The sequence below is a fragment of the Corvus moneduloides genome, chromosome 4 (assembly GCF_009650955.1).
Source record: "Corvus moneduloides isolate bCorMon1 chromosome 4, bCorMon1.pri, whole genome shotgun sequence".
Classification (NCBI taxonomy): Eukaryota; Metazoa; Chordata; class Aves; order Passeriformes; family Corvidae; genus Corvus; species Corvus moneduloides.
The window spans coordinates 50,018,083-50,035,652 of NC_045479.1; the positions used below are offsets into that span (position 1 = coordinate 50,018,083).

The 17,570-nt window shown below is 40.3% G+C and overlaps 1 protein-coding gene across 1 annotated transcript; it reads left to right on the top strand.

Moving 5' to 3' along the window:
- Positions 1 to 6,883: 6,883 nt before the first annotated feature.
- CAV2 (caveolin 2) lies at positions 6,884 to 16,487 on the top strand. Its single transcript, XM_032107169.1, has 3 exons — positions 6,884 to 7,092; positions 7,219 to 7,406; positions 14,342 to 16,487. Exons 1-3 carry the CDS (start codon positions 6,943 to 6,945, stop codon positions 14,490 to 14,492), a joined length of 489 nt encoding a protein of 162 aa, XP_031963060.1. The 5' UTR covers positions 6,884 to 6,942; the 3' UTR covers positions 14,493 to 16,487.
- Positions 16,488 to 17,570: the final 1,083 nt, after the last annotated feature.

The following is a 17,570-nucleotide window of genomic DNA, read 5'->3' on the forward strand; positions in this document are numbered from 1 at the left end:
CTTAGCAAAAGTAGTTTATCAGATCCTAATCCTTTTTTGTAAAGGAACTACAAAAAAGAATGACATAATTCAAGCATGACATGCTCAGTATTCCTCTTCCATACACAAAGCACGAAAAGAGCAGAAACTGGTGAAAAGATCAAGGAAATTTTAACATAGAGAGTTGTTAAATAGCCAGTTGCAGAAAACATATGGAAAACTTAGCGGCAGCAAACCCCTGAAGTCTGCCTTAGAAATGCAAACTAAACAATTCTAGTCTAAATCTAGTGACTGTCACATTTTTCCAGATGGATGGCTTTTATAAACAGACCTGAGAAGTGTTTGATGCAGCTGCTGAATAGATAGAAGTCTGCATCTTCAGAAAAAAAAATTATTTGGGGTTTTTTTAATATCCAAAGCACCCAAGCTTATGGTAACTATTGAAGAGTTGAGAAGTTTGATTTTTACCTTTCTAGAAGTCATCAGTCAATGGCAGCACACTGCTTCACACCCTCAGTCATCACCCGCTTCCCACCAGACACAGCTTCCTGCAAAGCAACACTTCCGCAATAGAAAAAAAGAATAAAACAACCATTAGCAGAGTCCTAATTAAAACAGAACATTCAGCAATCTCTAGAAAACATGGTGGGACCCAAGGTAAAGAACTCTCCATCACTGACAACCAATGACAGAATGTTTGCAATAACAAACATCCAAGAAGAGTTACTGCTTTTATAATGATTTTTCATCAGAATCTGGTTTAACTTGTATGCTCATAGATAAATCACCTGGTCCTTCCTGCAGGCCCCACTAGCACCCAAGCTGTTTCAATATTTCCTCCACAACATCCCTTTTCCTTTTTCATTTCAGTCAGCAAAGAGCCCAACCTCTGAAGTTCTGATGAACTTTCAGGTTCTGGTTTCATGCTACACTGAAACGTAACATCTTTCTTTCATCTGCTTATATAAGCAAATAAACAGCCGTAAACACTGGGGTTACACATTTTAACAAGCTATCATCAGTGAGCTGAACAGTAGCAGCTGTTGGACCACCACGGTGCAAGGCTAAAGCAGACGGTTCTGCTCCACAGCTCTGGCAGGGCTGGGGCAGGAACAGGCTCAGGAGGTGCCATTCAGCTCTGAGTAGCTCTCCATACCCTACACCCCTTTCTCAACCTTTTATAATGTGCAGCTGGCTCACTTAGCAGGAACCCCATTAGGGGGTCTTATAATCCTTAATATGCTTAAACACACAGGAAACATTGATTATATCAGTCCCTGTACTGCTGTAAACATTGAAATGGCCAGCAGGACTAAGGAAGTGATTGTCCTCCTGTACTCAGCACTGGTGAGGCCACACCTCCAGCTCTGGGCCCCTCACTACAAGAAGGCCATTGAGGTACTGGAAGAGGTCCAAAGAAGGACAACAAAGCTGGTGAGGGGTCTTAGAGTAAGTCCTATGAGGATAGGCTGAGGGATTTTGGGTTGTTTAGCCTGAAGAAAAGAAGGCTCAGAGAGACCTTATCACTCTCTGCAACCATCTGAAAGGAGGCTGTGGCCAGGTGGGAGTCAGCCTTCTCTCCCAGGCAACCAGAGACAGGATAAGAGGAAATGGCCTCAAGCTGCACCAAGGGAGGTTCATATTTCACACTGAAAAGCAGGAAGAATTTCTTCCCTGAAAATCTAGTCCAGCATTGGAACAGGCTACTCAGGGAGGTGGTGGAATTACCATCCTTGGAAGAAATGACTGGATATGGCACTTAATGCTATAGTGTAGTTGACATGGTGGTGTTCGGTCAAAGGCTGGACTCGATCTTCGAGATCTTTTCCAACCTTAATGATTCTATGATCCTATGAATTAATACATATCATATATACAGCCAGCCTCCAAATCCCAGCCTGGGATCTTTTCACTAGATCACCACTTATTTCAGCATTCAAGCCCAAGTCTCAGTGAATCATTGTGAGTTTTACCCTGTAACATATGCTGACATACTAATAACAGCTCTGATGATACATCATATAAACTGCTGGTAGAAACACAATTTTTTAAAAAATGAAAGCACACAAGAAGAATGAATTACGAAAACACACTAAAAACATTTCCAAGCTTCTATTGATGGGGAAAAAAAACAAAAAAGGGGTATCTAAAAATGTCTGAGCCCAGCCCCTTTGCTCTTCCCCGTGCTCTCCATCTGCTAACGAAGAACCATATTCCCACTGCCAGTATTAAGCAGCAAATTCTCTCATCCCTCAGTGGAGACTATTTGAGCACTATTAAATCATCAAAACAGCAACTCAGGAGACCTCATGGGAGTACTTTCTTTCTCATATTAGAAATCAGAGGCTATGCTGAAAGCTACTATAAACATCTCTATTACCACTAACTTAGTTTGACTAAAAGAGATCCAGAAAGTCCTAAAATCATTTCCACAAACAGTTTTTGGCCTGAACATATTTATCATGTCACCTCCACTCTGACTCTCAAAGCAGCTTTCACCTCAACACATACAAAACTAATCTTCGTAGAAGCATTTGGCTAAATTTAGCAGCACTGGATATCATTCAGCAAATTACATATAAATATTTAGCCATGGCTTACATTTATTTTCATTGATTGGCCACTGAAACAGTGAATTTTACACTCCACCAGACAAAAATGACAAGAAAAGTAACGGAGCACAAGGGAGTTTCGATATGCAGAGACAGGATCTCATTATCCTTTTTAATGGAACAAGTCAAAGGTCACTGCTTCAGTGGTGACAAAGTAGCATACATGTGATACACACACTTTTTCCAAAAGCCTCCCATCCAGGTTTTCTTATGCACACTCCTTAAACATGCAATTTATTTGATTTTTCTTTTTTTTGCTTATACAGATATGGCTATATCAAAGCAATGTATTAGCATTTGCAGTTTAAACCTCTCTATATGTGTCAAATCTGAATATTTAAACTGCCCACTGTGTAAATAAGAAAATGTAGTTTCTAATCAATATCTTTAATCTTCAACGTCCTTCAGGTTTGGTTTCATTTTAACACATCTCGCATATCCCTGAATGCCACACAAATTTCTCAGTTCTCTACACCTGCTTCCTCTTTATGGATTTACCTCCAGGCATAAATTTATCAGAAGGAAAATTGGGAAACGAGGTGGCAACTTGTCCACTAACACTGCCTGGTTCACCTCTTGAAATCTCTGCTGTGCAGCTGCCTCTCCCTCCCACCCATGCTGCACGGCCAGCGGAGGGCTGCAGTCACTGTTCTTACACCTCATTCCTAATGTAAACAAATATTGAGAGCCCATCTGGCTTTTTTGTATCCCAGTGTACTGCCTATCTGTGAAATGGTACTAACAGAAATTCCCCAGGTATGTCGTAGACATATGAGGGTAAAATAAAAGACTTTTTTCACAGCTCCTCTGAAGTCATTAAGATTTTCAATACTGATCTTGAAAAGAAAATAATGTATTTGAAGTACGTATCTGTTAAATCTCCCAGTGAAATTACAAGAGAAATTAATAGGACACCTTGTCATTTATCTCTTTGAAAATATGAAGTGTTATATTATAATCATTATATGGTACTTTTATATTTTATTACAAATATTTTTTAATAGGAAAAGAGAGAGAAAACAGGAAAAGGATACCTTGAGAGCTGAACTCATCCTGACAAGCAAAATAGAATGGATGAGGCCCAACTGGCCTCATAGACAGTGATCTGTGGTCTAGTTGCAAAGACAGATGAGCTTTCTCAAATGCAAAGTAAAATTGTGAAAGCTTTTGCCAAAAGATATATAACTGACATTCCTGACAGGGTCGAGAAAGACAGTTTGTATCTGTATATAAAATGCTACAATAATCAAAGTAACACTCAAAGCTTAAACAGGAACATCCTTTTAAAACAAATAAAGACTTAAATGGACATCACATTTTTCAATAAAATTACACATTAGTTAGAGTCTAAATATAAAATTTTTTGTGAAGGACAGATATGAAAACTTTTTTGCCAAGATCTTTGTTCTCAAAAAATCTGTCTGTGAGCTGTTTCCCCTTACACTTCACACCTCAGAGGAATTGCAGCGAACATGCAAGATGTATTTTCATAATCCTTCTCCAAACCCGTTCCTAGAAGTCCTTTTCCAATAATGTGTATGAAAACAGTAATAAAACCACTGAGACTACCACAGCCTTCTTACTTGCTTCTTGGGATGCCCCATCTATACGTCTGCATCCACTGTTCATCCCTGGGCCTATACTGTTGATTACAAGCTTTTTGGGAGACTATTTGTTCAATAGTTGTGCACTCTGTACCATAATACATTCTGAGAGACTCTTCTAATACAAAGAATTCATAATAATGAACAATTTCACCCTTTCACTTGTTAAAAACACTGCAGCAAAACATGTAACGGTTAGAAAATGGAGATATATGATGTTACCTTCGAGCAGAAGTTAGCACATAAAGAACTACACCTGGACCAAAGTGTGGAAATACATACACATACATATGCATTTCACATCACATGATATAATTCATTGGCTGTTACCAACACAGAGATTTTTTAAAAATCTGTCCAAAGGTTATTAGAGAATATCACGTAAGATTGGAGAAGTTTTGCACCCTGTTTATGGTCATTTTTCTCTACTCTTACTTTTGTACTTCAAAGTGTTCTGTCCAGCCATGCTGGCAGAAAGCTGAGCCTGGTGTCCCTGAGCAGGGATACTGGAAAAATCCCCCTTACTGAACATTGCATATACCTCCTTTTATTTGGTACATTTGCCAGGGATTATAACTTGATGCTGCTCTGGCTTTTCCCTCAACCTCATTTGGTAAGTCATACACAAATCATTTCCAAAATAACTATCAGAGTTATTGAAAACAGCATGATTTAAGTGGTTCTTAATAGCCAACATCCTCAGTCATACACAGACTTGAGCTTTTACTCTTTTAAATAGGCTTCTCATGAAAAATATTGTTCTTTCAAGAGCAATTGCATCATCACTTTATTTCAAATCCTCAGAGTTTACAAAGGTAACTCTTGGTTTTCCATGGTGCTTTCTCATGTTTATCAATTAATAGAGTAACAGATTTCAAAAGACATATGGACATGAACAAGAAAGTGCTATTTGCTTTTTATAAATGGGGCTGATACTGCAAGCCCACTCCCCAGTGGCAGACTGTGATTTGGGAGATCTTTCAAGAAGAACTACTCCCTAGCTTTTAGCAAAGCTGGAACTGAGCAATACAGCTATGGACTCACTGCTCCAGCTGGTTGGGTAGAGAGAGATGCATCAGGAATGGTTGGGAAATGGGCAGAGCTGTTCAAAAGCAGAGTCCTGGTTGTGCACACACACCTGATCCATGCCTCTAGAGAGGGGAGAGGTAGGAAGTAGTTGGTACAAACCAGTATGGTCTGACTTCTGTAAATAAGGGGCTAGTTTGGGAGCCTGTGTTGGTGGCTCCTACCTGGATTTTCAGCAGCACCAAATCCAAATTTCTGTGCCTAACCCAAGCAGCTACCAGAAACCTGATGAATGCCTTTGGGCTGCACTCAGATCCCCATATCAATAGGCTAAAAAAATAACAGTTGCTGGACAGAAGCACCCTGAAGGGTGGGGCTGAACCTCGACTCTGTCAATTGTTTTTTTATTCTTTTCACTCATGGAGCAAAGAGTAATGGAGGAAAGCAGGAGGGGAGAGGGGAAGCAGGGTAGAAATGTAGCTCATAAGTATATGTTGAGTCATCATGCTGTTTCTTTACTTGCCTTTGAACCAATTGTAAACTCATATTTGCAGGCTTTTAAGACCTAATGGATCCAAAATATTTACATGAGATCAGTATGATTAAACTCATCAGCATGGGAGAAAAAAAATCAATACGAGTTACAAATTGATGCAAAGCTTTTCTGCAGAAGTTTCCGACAAGAACAATGCAGTATGAACCAGAGCATTGTAACAGGTGATTTCCTACCCAAATTTTGTGTAGTTATTTTTATATCACTTTCTTGTGATCTTTTTTAAGTTTAAAGCTCTCTTTAATTTAATGTAGTGGTGAAAATTAAAGGGAGTTAAAACTAGCAGCTTCCTTTTTAATTTAACAGGTCTGGATGATTGATTAGTAACATCACTTCTCTCTGAGACTGACAGGTGACTGTGTATTGAATGCAGCACGAATGAACTCCTGGCAGCTCATGAGATCACTCAATATTAATCATCAATATTAACAGGAACCTTTAGCAGTCATTATAATAATTTCGTCACTTTATACAGATCACTCTTAGGTTTAAAACATATTCTCAAATAAAATAGGGGAAATAATTTGTATGGACTGAAGCTAAAACCCAAAGAAGGCATGAAAATACTTATAATGGCAGATGCAGTATTTTATTGCAGCAAAAAATTAGGCAGTTTAAGCAGCACGAGTCAAGTAAACCCCGCTGGAGTGTGACGGGCCGGTGGGGCCGGACACGGGAACACCACTGGGCAGTGGCGACACACCCTCCTTCTTTCCCTGTTTTCCCTACAGCTGGAAGGGGGCCACGGGCACGGCCCAACACGACCCAGTGCACAACCCCCTCCGCTTTTTGTTTCTGCTGCCTGTTGTTTGCGATGCCACAAACGCTGACAAAGGCCAGTCGGGCGTGAGGCCGCGGTGACAGCCGAGCACCGCAGATGAACGGGGAAACCGAGCGCGCCCGTGGGCTCCGGGCGGCCGGGGCAGTCCGCCGGGAGGGCTGAGCGCCCGCCGAGCGGCTGCCGAGGCGAGGGGCGGGCGGGCTGCGGCGAGCGCCCACGCCGAGCCCGACCCGCGGCTCCCCGGGCTCAGCAGCGCTCCCGCCGCCGGAGCCGGGCGGCCCGCGGGGCGTGTCCCGGGCAGCCCCGCTCCGCCCCGGCCAGGCCCGGCGGGGCAGCGGCGGCGGACGGGGCAGGGCCGGGCCGGAGCCGCGCAGCGGCGGCAGCGCCATGGGGCTGGAGACGGAGAAGGTGGACACCCGCATCTTCATGGACGACGACAACTTCCCGCGGAGCGGCGGCCCTGCGCTGTCGGAGGCGGAGAAGTGCGCGGAGGACGAGCTGGACCGCGACCCGCACGGGCTGAACTCCCACCTGCAGGTGCGGGCCGGGCCGGGCCGGGGGCGGGCGGGGCCGGGGCTGGGGCTCGGGTCCTCGGCGAGGGGGTCCCCGGAGGGCTCCCCGCGCCCCAGCTCCCCGTGACGGCAGAGCCGCCTCTTGTTCCAGCTAGGGTTCGAGGATGTGATCGCGGAGCCCGAGCTCACCCACTCCTTCGACAAGGTCTGGATCTGCAGCCACGCTCTGTTTGAGCTCAGCAAGTACGCGATCTACAAGGTTCTGACTCTGGTCCTCGCCATACCGCTGGCCCTGGTTGTGGGGATCGTCTTCGCGACGCTCAGCTGCCTCCACATCTGGTAAGCGCGTGCTGTGCCCGTCGGTGCCTGGGCTCTGCCGACAGCTCCGCAGAACTCGTCTGCTGTAGCACTCACTACTGCCCAACCAGCGATGGCCGACTTTACGCCGGTAGTCATACAGCTGATATTAACTGCTTTATTTCTAAAGGGAGAGAAAAGGAAACAATGTTTTCTCTGTGATTCAGTTCCCTGCCTTGGTTTTACCAGCAGTCTGTCACGACTGTGTAAGCTCCTTGGGGCAGAGAGCGTGTATTGCCACTTGGACGGCACCTACGGCAGTGCATTCCAACCATGGCTGGCTTCTGAAGTGATAATGGTGACCGAATTTGTTTTTTTTAAACTGAAGTGCAGAATTTGTTCAAACGTGTATTTTAAATTAATTATCTAGGCAAAAGTATTACTAACACCTGATGTTATTACTAACTTATTAGCACCATTACCTCTTTCATTTTTTTTCGTCACAGACTGAAGAAAGCTTTTGAGGGCCCAGCTTGCTCTGTGTTACTGCCATAAAATATAATGCCAGTGCCTTGCACCTGGTACATAGCTATCTCTAGATGCAGTGCCCCAAAGCCCTCACACCTAAGCAAGAAACCCTGCTGATCTTAGGAAAGCTTCTTCTGGACGTGGTACAAGTTCACAGGCAAATACATTGGCTGTCCGAGTCACACCAAACCTGTGTACTTTAAGCATAATATACTCACAAAATATCAGGAAGAGTACTTTGGGACCAGAAAGGGAGATGATGGTGGACAAGGAAGAATGGCAGGGAGAATGATGAGGTTGAGGAAAGAACTGACAATCCAAAAGGCTGCAGAGGAAGGGATGAATGCAGATTATTGACGTTATTTCTGCAAACCAGTATTTTCTGTATATATAAGTTTTGAGCAAAGTCGAATTTGACTTGGGTAACATGGGAATCCTTTTCCTTCTATTAAGGAAAACAGAATACAGAAACCGGAAGTGAACTCAAAACCTTGGGAATACACTGATTATCTGCACCTGTGGTGGCAATCTCATGGGTGCAGATTTCAGTTTTTGAAAGTGGAATGGAAGTTTGTGTTGATGAAATTATCAAGCCATTTTGAAAACTGATTAACTTGAATTTTGGAGCATAATGCTTGCATAATATTCAAAGGACTTACAGTGCAGTTTAGAGATGTCCACTTGCTACATCTCTGGTTCCCAAATTGTTACAAACAAGCAGTGCATAGGCATGGTGTTGCGCAGATTTTTACATCTGTCAGCTGTCACTGTGCCATAGTGCGCAGTGTGACTGCAAAAGGGTGTGGTGAGTATATATAGGTTTCCAGTGGTGAAATACCTATGCAAAAATTAATCCAAATTTATTAAAACTGTAGTACTTTTTTTGTGCTTCAGAAGGATCTTGTATCTGGATTTCACAGACTGGATACAGAGACCAGGGCTCAGAGGTCAGTTACTATTTATGCACGTAGTCCCTAGTGACTATCTCTGGAACCGTGGGTTCTCAGTACATGTGAAATAGGACTGTCTGACTGTAGCACTTAATTTGAAAAGTCTCTCTTGACTTTCTGAGAACACACTTGCTTCCCCAGCAAATTATTTTCTTTGCCCAGGTTCATTGTCACTACAGAATTGATCTTTCATTTTGATCTTCCTTGTACCTGGGATGGATGTGAAAGAGTCCTGTAACTCAGTAGTGCTATCTGCACCCCCTTGGACTCCCTCCAGTGCTACCATCGAAAGGCAATACTTTCTCAATACAATGTCTCATCTTCCCACAAACTCAAGCTGGATTTGTTCCAACACAAAGGTGGAACACACTGAGACTAAGTTGGCATCTCTGCACCTCTTCGTGTTCCAGATTTCATGGGAGTGAGGAGTTGAAAGGGTAGTGAAAAGGCAGTGCAGGTTTAGAGGTCCTAAATATAGGGTACTGGCTCCCTTGTAGGCCCATTGGGTCTGAAAAAAAACCTCCTTGTTTTGTATGTGAAAGAAAGGGAATTCCATTATAACTCTGTCTTCAGCTGTTTAAATGTCATGGGAGGACCCTGGGCAAACCCTCCCAAGAAGGCTGCCACTCAGAGTCTCTGTGCTGCACTTTTATCATCCAAACCAGTGAGGTGATGATGTGGGTATGTTGTAATGGAGCTTTTCCTGAGGCTAAAGTCAGAAGTGTTTCAACAACTTTTGGAGGTGCTCGAGCACAAAGCTCTGTGGATGTCACACATCATTGCAGTTTCGTCAGCATGTTAAAAATCCACGTTAGGTCTAAATCAGTATTTCTCATGCTCAAGGGCACCTTGTGAATTGCCCCCATCATACCTGATAGTAAATGTTGTCCCTCACCCAAAAAAAAGAAAGCTCAGTAAGAAATATATAGTAATACACTTAATTTTCATTTTTAACCATAAAGATGGAGCATATTCTGTTCTCATTCTGGCTGCTTGAGCCAGAATCTGGTTTCACACTACCTGGTAAAACTGGGCCAGCTAGCAGGCTGGTGATTTATATATAAGCCAGTTCAAAGAAGTCTACTTCATATTTTTTCTTTACTGATGACTGTCATGCTCACCACAGAGTATACAGGCCACACTGAGTTGTAACATCTTTCTATGAAATTAACAAGCTTTTAAATATGTCCTTAGATTGTAGCTCTTAAGGTTATTGATTTTTGAACATGAGCAGAACATTTCTGCTTTTTCAGGCGGCTTGTGCAAAATGGTTATATTTTTTATAGATCAGCAACTGATTTTTGTTCCAAGCCACATGTTTGCCACCTCTTGGAAATTAACACTTGAATTTCATATATGCTTTTTTGTAGTCTTATCAGAATAATGTTCTATGATGTTGCATATTTACACTAAGAACCAGTGATTCATTTGGGGATCCATAACCTGAATCTTGGATCTGAGATGGGCTCACACAGCTTTGTAGGGATCATCAGCTAAAGCAGTAGGTATTCACAGCACTTCCCCACTTGAGCTTCCATTCACAGTGCTAAGATATAGCCAGGGACTTACATGCTAAGCAGATACGGATATGCATCATTTCTTACCTTTTTGTATTCCTCAACTTCATTTACATAACTGCTGCTATCATACTCAACCCTAAAACCATGTCCCTACTGACTGCCTGAAATCAAAATAAATTACAGTACAGCTGTGAAGGCCTACCTTATCACCTGGTGGTGCTGCCTTGATGCCTCTTCTTTGATGTCCAGCACATATCCCTTGGTTTATCAAGAGGAAGTACGTGGATGGTGTCTTGCTTCCTTTGTAGTAGTTTTAGCTTTTCCAGTCTACCCAGGTCTTGGAATACATAATGTTCAATTTTAATGCACTTCATATACCGTGTGTGAGTTGTGAAAGGCTTTGGTTGTGGGACAACCTCACTTGTCCCAATGGTTATTGGGATGCAAGAAGCTGTATAGCTGCTAGGTAATTGATAGTCATCTTTCACAATGCTTGCTTGTACTGTAGAGCCATACAAGATTTTTAATCCACAATCATGATGTAGTACATGGAATCGGGTAATTTAAGCACAAAAACAGAGCATTTGAAAAATAGTATTAAGACATGTCTGAGATTCCATTTTGAAAAACTTACAGGAGAAGGTGTGATTCTTTACTTTGAAGCAGGAATCTGAATTAATGGTGCATGACTACTCCTACATTTTTCCCCAAGTCTGTGAAAAGTTGATTCTCATTATCAGTGGGAATTAAACTGTGCTCTGCCATTTCCGAGGGGTGTTTGATTCTTGACAGTGTTCCCTCATGGTTTAGCAAGAAGAAAAAGTAATGTGAGCAAAAGTGAGAAAGGTTGAGGGGTATAACTTTGTAGATGTCATGCCTTGAACAGAATAAGGAGAAAATACAATAGGATTGAAAAAAAATGGGGTAATTTGCACTTTTCAGTTCAACAGTTCCCAAAAGACACGATCCATCCCACTTGGTGAAAGAAGGGGTATTTTATAATATGTATAAATAGCAAGATTGAATGAGAGCTCACATAGGTAGCTGTCTTCATCTTAGATGACAAATTCAACAGACCTTTCATTTTCTTCCCAATACTGTACTACATGGTAACACTAGTAGTACCGATATGGCATCAGTGTTGATATCCTTGGGATATCCTACTTTAATTTTACTGTTAGACGTTACTCAAGCAGGCAGTTACCACGTCTGAGAACAAAAGTACAGACCGGGATAAATCCGCAGCAAAGGATGTGCGTGTTATGTTTGTCAGGTCACAAAAACAAATACGTGGCTTCTAGTGGCATTTGATTATTTATTTTTAAGTGTGACTGGTCACTCCATGGACAACATTGCACCCTCTGATAATCTGGAAATATCACACTGTAGGATAACGTATTTTGTACAGAACAGGACGCAGACTTGTACACATGTAAATACACATCCATATACACACACATAATTTAAAAGTTGGAAAATACCTTTTATGACTCTCCTGGGTGTAAAGGATCTTCTCTGAGGAAAGATGTTTGAGTAATTGTAATCTATAAATAGATTAATTTTATTTTAAAACTGAAAGTTATTTACATTAATTAGCTTTGGTTGCTATCATGTCTCATGTATCCTCCTATGGATTTAGTCTACAGTGGGTTTCGCATGCATTTACCATAAATAAAAAAAATGAATAGCAAGTGCTAAAAGATTATTAAAGATTACTAAAACATTTTAATGTTTATTTTATTTAAGATAATCAAAATAGGTTGAGTTCCAGTACTGTGTGAATGACCTCTACAGCAATTTCAACTACTATGGTCACTGCTTCTCCAGCCTTCTACATCTTTCTCTGAATCTTCTGAATACTGTGGTATTTGTTTAGTTTGTATTTTGTATGATCCTATCAACAGAGGGTCCAAAAGCAGTGTTGTCTTTCCTGCTTCTCTCCAGTTAAGTTAGATTTTTTAAAAAATCAGGCCAAATCAATTATAAATGGTATCAAAGGACCAATTATATTGTCTTTATCAACTATCTGAAATGGAAAAGAGGTGAAGTCAATACAAACAGAATAGCCATTTCTGGCGTTTTCCCTGTGTTGCTTGGAAAAATAGCAATTTTTTTTTTCCTTTGCATTATTGATGTATATCAGCTGTATTCTAACAGGTTAAGGCCTGATTTTTTACACTATAAATCATCTATTCTGTATGCAGTGATATTATAGGTGGTTATAAACAAGTAGTTTACAGGGTTCAGTTTAAAACTAGAGGCACATTATTCCAGTAATGCTCACAGTCCTATATGGGGTGTTTCAGCAGAGACAAAAGAGAAGGTTTTAGAAAAACTATTCTTGTTTAAATCCATCTGGGCTAGCTTTGAGTAGAGCATTGACATACTAGTATATGGCTTGCATTGTATGACAAAAGCTGTTAGATAAACACTGAAAATAATTAATTTTGATTCTGTACATTTCTAGCCGTCAACTTTTTAAAAATGTGGTAGGTTTTTTCTAATTTGTTAATCTGAAGACTATGCATTGTAAATACACAGCACCTCTTTTTTTCAGACTTAGGATGACATAGTAAATTATTTATTTTCTGTCATCAGTTGAAGTCAGTGAAAGTTCTGCAATGGAATTATGCAAATGCAAGATTGGGAACTTAAATTTTGAATGCAACAGTAAACTAGAACAGAGTTTATTATCTTTATCAAAAGAATCTCTAGCTTCTTTTACCTATTTTAGGAAGTAAATATGTTCAGTATGGCAGAGAAATTTTTTTAAAACCTTGCTCTAGTAGCACTTCAGTATTATTTAAGTTATTTATACATCTAGTTTTTCTGCACCCAAGTAAGAAAATCCAGCTCAGTGAAATGACCAGAGGTTTAGGCCAGTAAATTATTAAGGAAGGAGAATAACCTAAAATAGTGTGGTCAGTTATCATGTGTCCACTGGCTCTCCTGAGCTGCCCATATGTGCACTTCTGGCTCTCCTCCATTGTTAGCATGTGTGACTCAAGCCACCACTAATGACATTGCTTTGGAATTGGTACACATGGAGAGCAATCTCCAGATGCTTACCAGTGCTCTGGAGATGAAAGCACAATACTTTCTAATATGCACCCTGAGTGAATAAAAAGATCTTTTCCCCTGACAAGGAGTTTTGACCATAATCTAGTGTTAATTTCTCACCCACAAATTAAGAACTGTACAAAATCAGCCAATTTTTCTTAGATGTGGCATGTATCTGTATTGTAAGAATCTGATGTAACTGGATATTGCCTTCCTGTTTCTGTTTTACTGTAGCAACTTGTAACAGGGATGGGAAGGAATGAGATGCCAGTGGTGTGATGTGCATGTGTGCCTGTGTGCTTGTGTGTGTCTGGGAGAGAGAACAGATAAAAGGAACACCAGAAGAGGCAGCAGAGCAAGGACAGATTGTACAGGGTGCTGTTTCTAGTGACTCAAATTGGGAAACATGGTGTTTCTGTCAACCCCTGAAGACCCACATTCAGATATGACCACAGCACAAGTGTGTCCTTAGGAGATGATCGCTCTTCAGCCACGGTGGCTGGCAGCAGGGCTACAGCAGATCATGTACACCAGCCTTGCTAGCAGCAAGGAGAGACAGAAAAGGTTCATAATTTCAAATGGCATGTAAAGAAATTGCTGGTTAGTAAACAGAGACACAATGAAAAGAAAGCTAGTGTCTACTCTCTCATGTTGCATACAAATGATTCTGGCCAGAGGACCACATGCATAATGGTGTTTCTGCATATGCAGGTATGAGGTCTTGAGCAAACCAAATTGATGGAGAATGACTGCAAGAGAGTAAAATCAACTTGCTTAAATATTTATATTTATATTATAAAGTTATGAAAGTTAAAGAACCATTTGTCTTCCATAAGATGTCACACTTGTGTTCTATTATCCTGATTTCCCCATGCTGTCACAGCACCAATCTTCAAATCTTTCATTTTCTCTTTTACAGGGTTGTGGTGCCTTTTGTGAAAACCTGTCTCATGGTCCTGCCTTCAGTGCAAACTGTATGGAAGAGCCTGACAGATGTTTTCATTCTACCATTCTTTCAGAGCCTAGGCCGGTGCTTTGCCATGGTTAATATACGCCTGGACCAAGAGTAAACCTCAGAGATGTGACACTGCTGTAGTTGTAGCTGGTGTTACACTTCTTTACTAACCTAACATACACGCACTTACCGTTCATTCCAAACTGTTAAATTAGGATGGCTGGTTTAAGTGGGAACATGCTGGTTTTGTTAAAACTCATTTATTATCAGGGAGATCCATTTAAGAATTAGTAGGCAGTTTTCATAGCTCACTGTTTTAACAGAGTGATCGTGGAGTATATTGGCAACACTTTATTTTAATGGTAGGTTGATTGGTAGGTTACAGGAGAATTCTCATGGAGGATTAAAAGCCACCACAGTGATAATGATTGGCATTATTACTATAAATAAATTAATGAATAGGCTGTTACGCCTTAGACAAAACTGATCTCTAGGGTTTCACATTGACTTTACTGCAGTTCCACCAGGGATCATTTTTGGCCTCGCTATGCAGGGTGATAAACCCAGTCCTCTGTTATCAGCAGTTAAAGTGAACATGACTCATTGCATAAACATACAGGGAAAAGAACTGTTGTGTAATTCTCCTATATTGGGGGGGAGCTCTCTAGAAGTTTATCCCTTAAAATAAGGTGTTAGCTAATGATCTGTAACACTAGCTAATCTGTATATTTTATTTAATGAGAGATTAACTTTGCTGTATATTTTGTACCTTTGTAAATGACAGTTGATCCGGTTATCTTGAAGCACAATTTCTCTAGTATTTGAATTCTAACCAACTTATTAAGCAGCAAGAGTGAGACACTGCAAAAATTACTTTATATAACTAAAATTTCCTTTTCTAAATTAAGTAGATTTTGAGTGTTGCTGTGCAATTCTAATATATTAATTATATATGATTGTGTGTGAAAGCAAATTATAAGTGTTTTCATACGCAATTATGCAAAAGACTTGGAAATATCTGTTTATGAGAAATGGTTTTTATTAAAAACGGGGTGTAATAAATGCTGCCCTGCCTATTTCTGTATATTATTGGTGTGAACATTGTGATATTTAAAGCAATAGACACTATGCTAGCACTTTAACTAGGTAGCAAGCTCTTCTAGAAGGCAAATGAGTGTATTTGGTATCTTTGTCTAATTCTCCTCACCGATTGACTTGACTCTCTCTGTTGCTTATTTACTGCTTCAAAGCCTAGCCCCTAAAAAAGGCCCTTTTTTCTTCTGCACCTAATATGACTTTTTAAACTAGAATAACAGAACATGTGCAGAGGTACATTAAAATTACATGAGCCTTCTGGTGGGCTTATGCTGCTGTTTTATTTAAATACAGATGGTAAGTTGCAATTGTAAAATGTTTGTATTATTTAGAATGTTATTTTCTAAAATTATGTCTCAAATTTCTTATCAAACAAGAGGTATCTAATAAAATAATAAAATGTCAGCTGTTTCCCATTTTAAACTTCATTTCTTTTCAGATTTGTCAGCTTTTAAACAAACTCTTAAAATGCCAAACAGCAAGAACACTATGTAGTTCTTCCAAAATATGTGAGAGGTAAAGAAATGGATGAGCATCAATACAGTTCCACTATTATCAACTGCATTTAACGTATTTATAGTAGAAAATTACATATCTCTGTGTATAAGTAAGCCCATACAGAATGATTAGCAGGTCTCTCTGCAGAATTTTGGCAACATTCAAAATAATGCTTAATTCTTTTTACAGGTGCATGCTTTCTTTACAGATGAGCTGCAGAATTTTCCTCTTCTTGCCTTTTGGCCTATTAAAGCTACCTGACACTGTATATTCTTTGTATATTAAGAACATCTTTGTATATTAGAAGTATTTTTAGCATTTGTGCCATTTAGAGAGGGATTCATATGGCTGTAAAAAACTGGATCTTAATGATTAGTGCCCATGGAAACTTCTCTTGCTCTTTTTTATTCTGCAAGAAGTTAGCTTGTTTTTCAGATGTGTTCTTCAAAATACCTTTCTTATGTTAAAAATGGAAATAACTCTTTTGAAAATAAAAATTTGCCAGGCTAGGCTTGAACTCTTTTGAGAGTTATTTTCTCTTACAGCGTCCAAGGACTTCTACAAAGATATTTTCCACTGAAAAATATCCCCTTGATGAATTCATTTAAAAGAAAAAAAGAAAATAAATCAATCAGTACTAGTTCTTGTGTCTAAAAGGAGCCCTATAAAAGCCTAAGCTTTGAAGGAACCTAAGTCTGGATTTGAAGTTTTGAGAACTAGGCCATTCCCCAGAGAAAGATCTATCATTTTATGGTATGCATTCCTGAACACACGCATTCTTAAGTAGCATATTGAAGTCAACTGGCTCTAGCTACCACAGACAATTAAGTAGAATGGCTTGGTTTGTTCTTATTTTGATTTAGGCTTGTCATTGATTAGTTCTTTTCACCATTTCTCTAGCTGCTACAAGACTCAAGCAAGCTTGTAATTAAAGCTCTTAGTTTCTTACATATTTTATAGCAATATCTTTCTCTGGAACAGGTGTGCCTTTACTATAAGAAAATACAAAGTGCACTCTTAGACTTTGGGTAAAATATTAGATGTTTGGCAAATACCCTTACTTGTCCATAAAAGGAGTGGAAGGAAGTATAAATATTTACAGACTCCAATTCTCAGGTGTGGATCTGCCCTAGGCAACTCTGGCTGCCATGTATTCTCAGGATTTTATGGTTCTGACATGCATCCTGGAGGTCTGGCACAGCACATACTGTGAATACCTTACAGCGCTGTTGGACAGCAGGGACTGAATGGGAACTGGCACTGAACTGTGCTCTTCAATGTAGGAGTAGGTCTGTCTCCAATTCGTTTGAGATGTGGACAAACCATCCCAGCTGATCCCTTAAAAGCAACTTACAAAATGAGAATGTAGACAAGGGAGTCCAGAAACTGAGTTTTCATTGTCTGCAACAAATGTTGGAAGATGTACACCTGGATTCAGGTCATTATTTTGATGCATCTTCTCCTCTGAGGAATGGGGAAAATGTTGTTGCTCATAACAAGAGTAGATTTTCCATCATCACAGTATGAGCTATTATAATAATAAGTGTGAGATGGTGTTCTGATTCCAGCTTGTCTCTTGTTACTGCAGACCTCATATCTA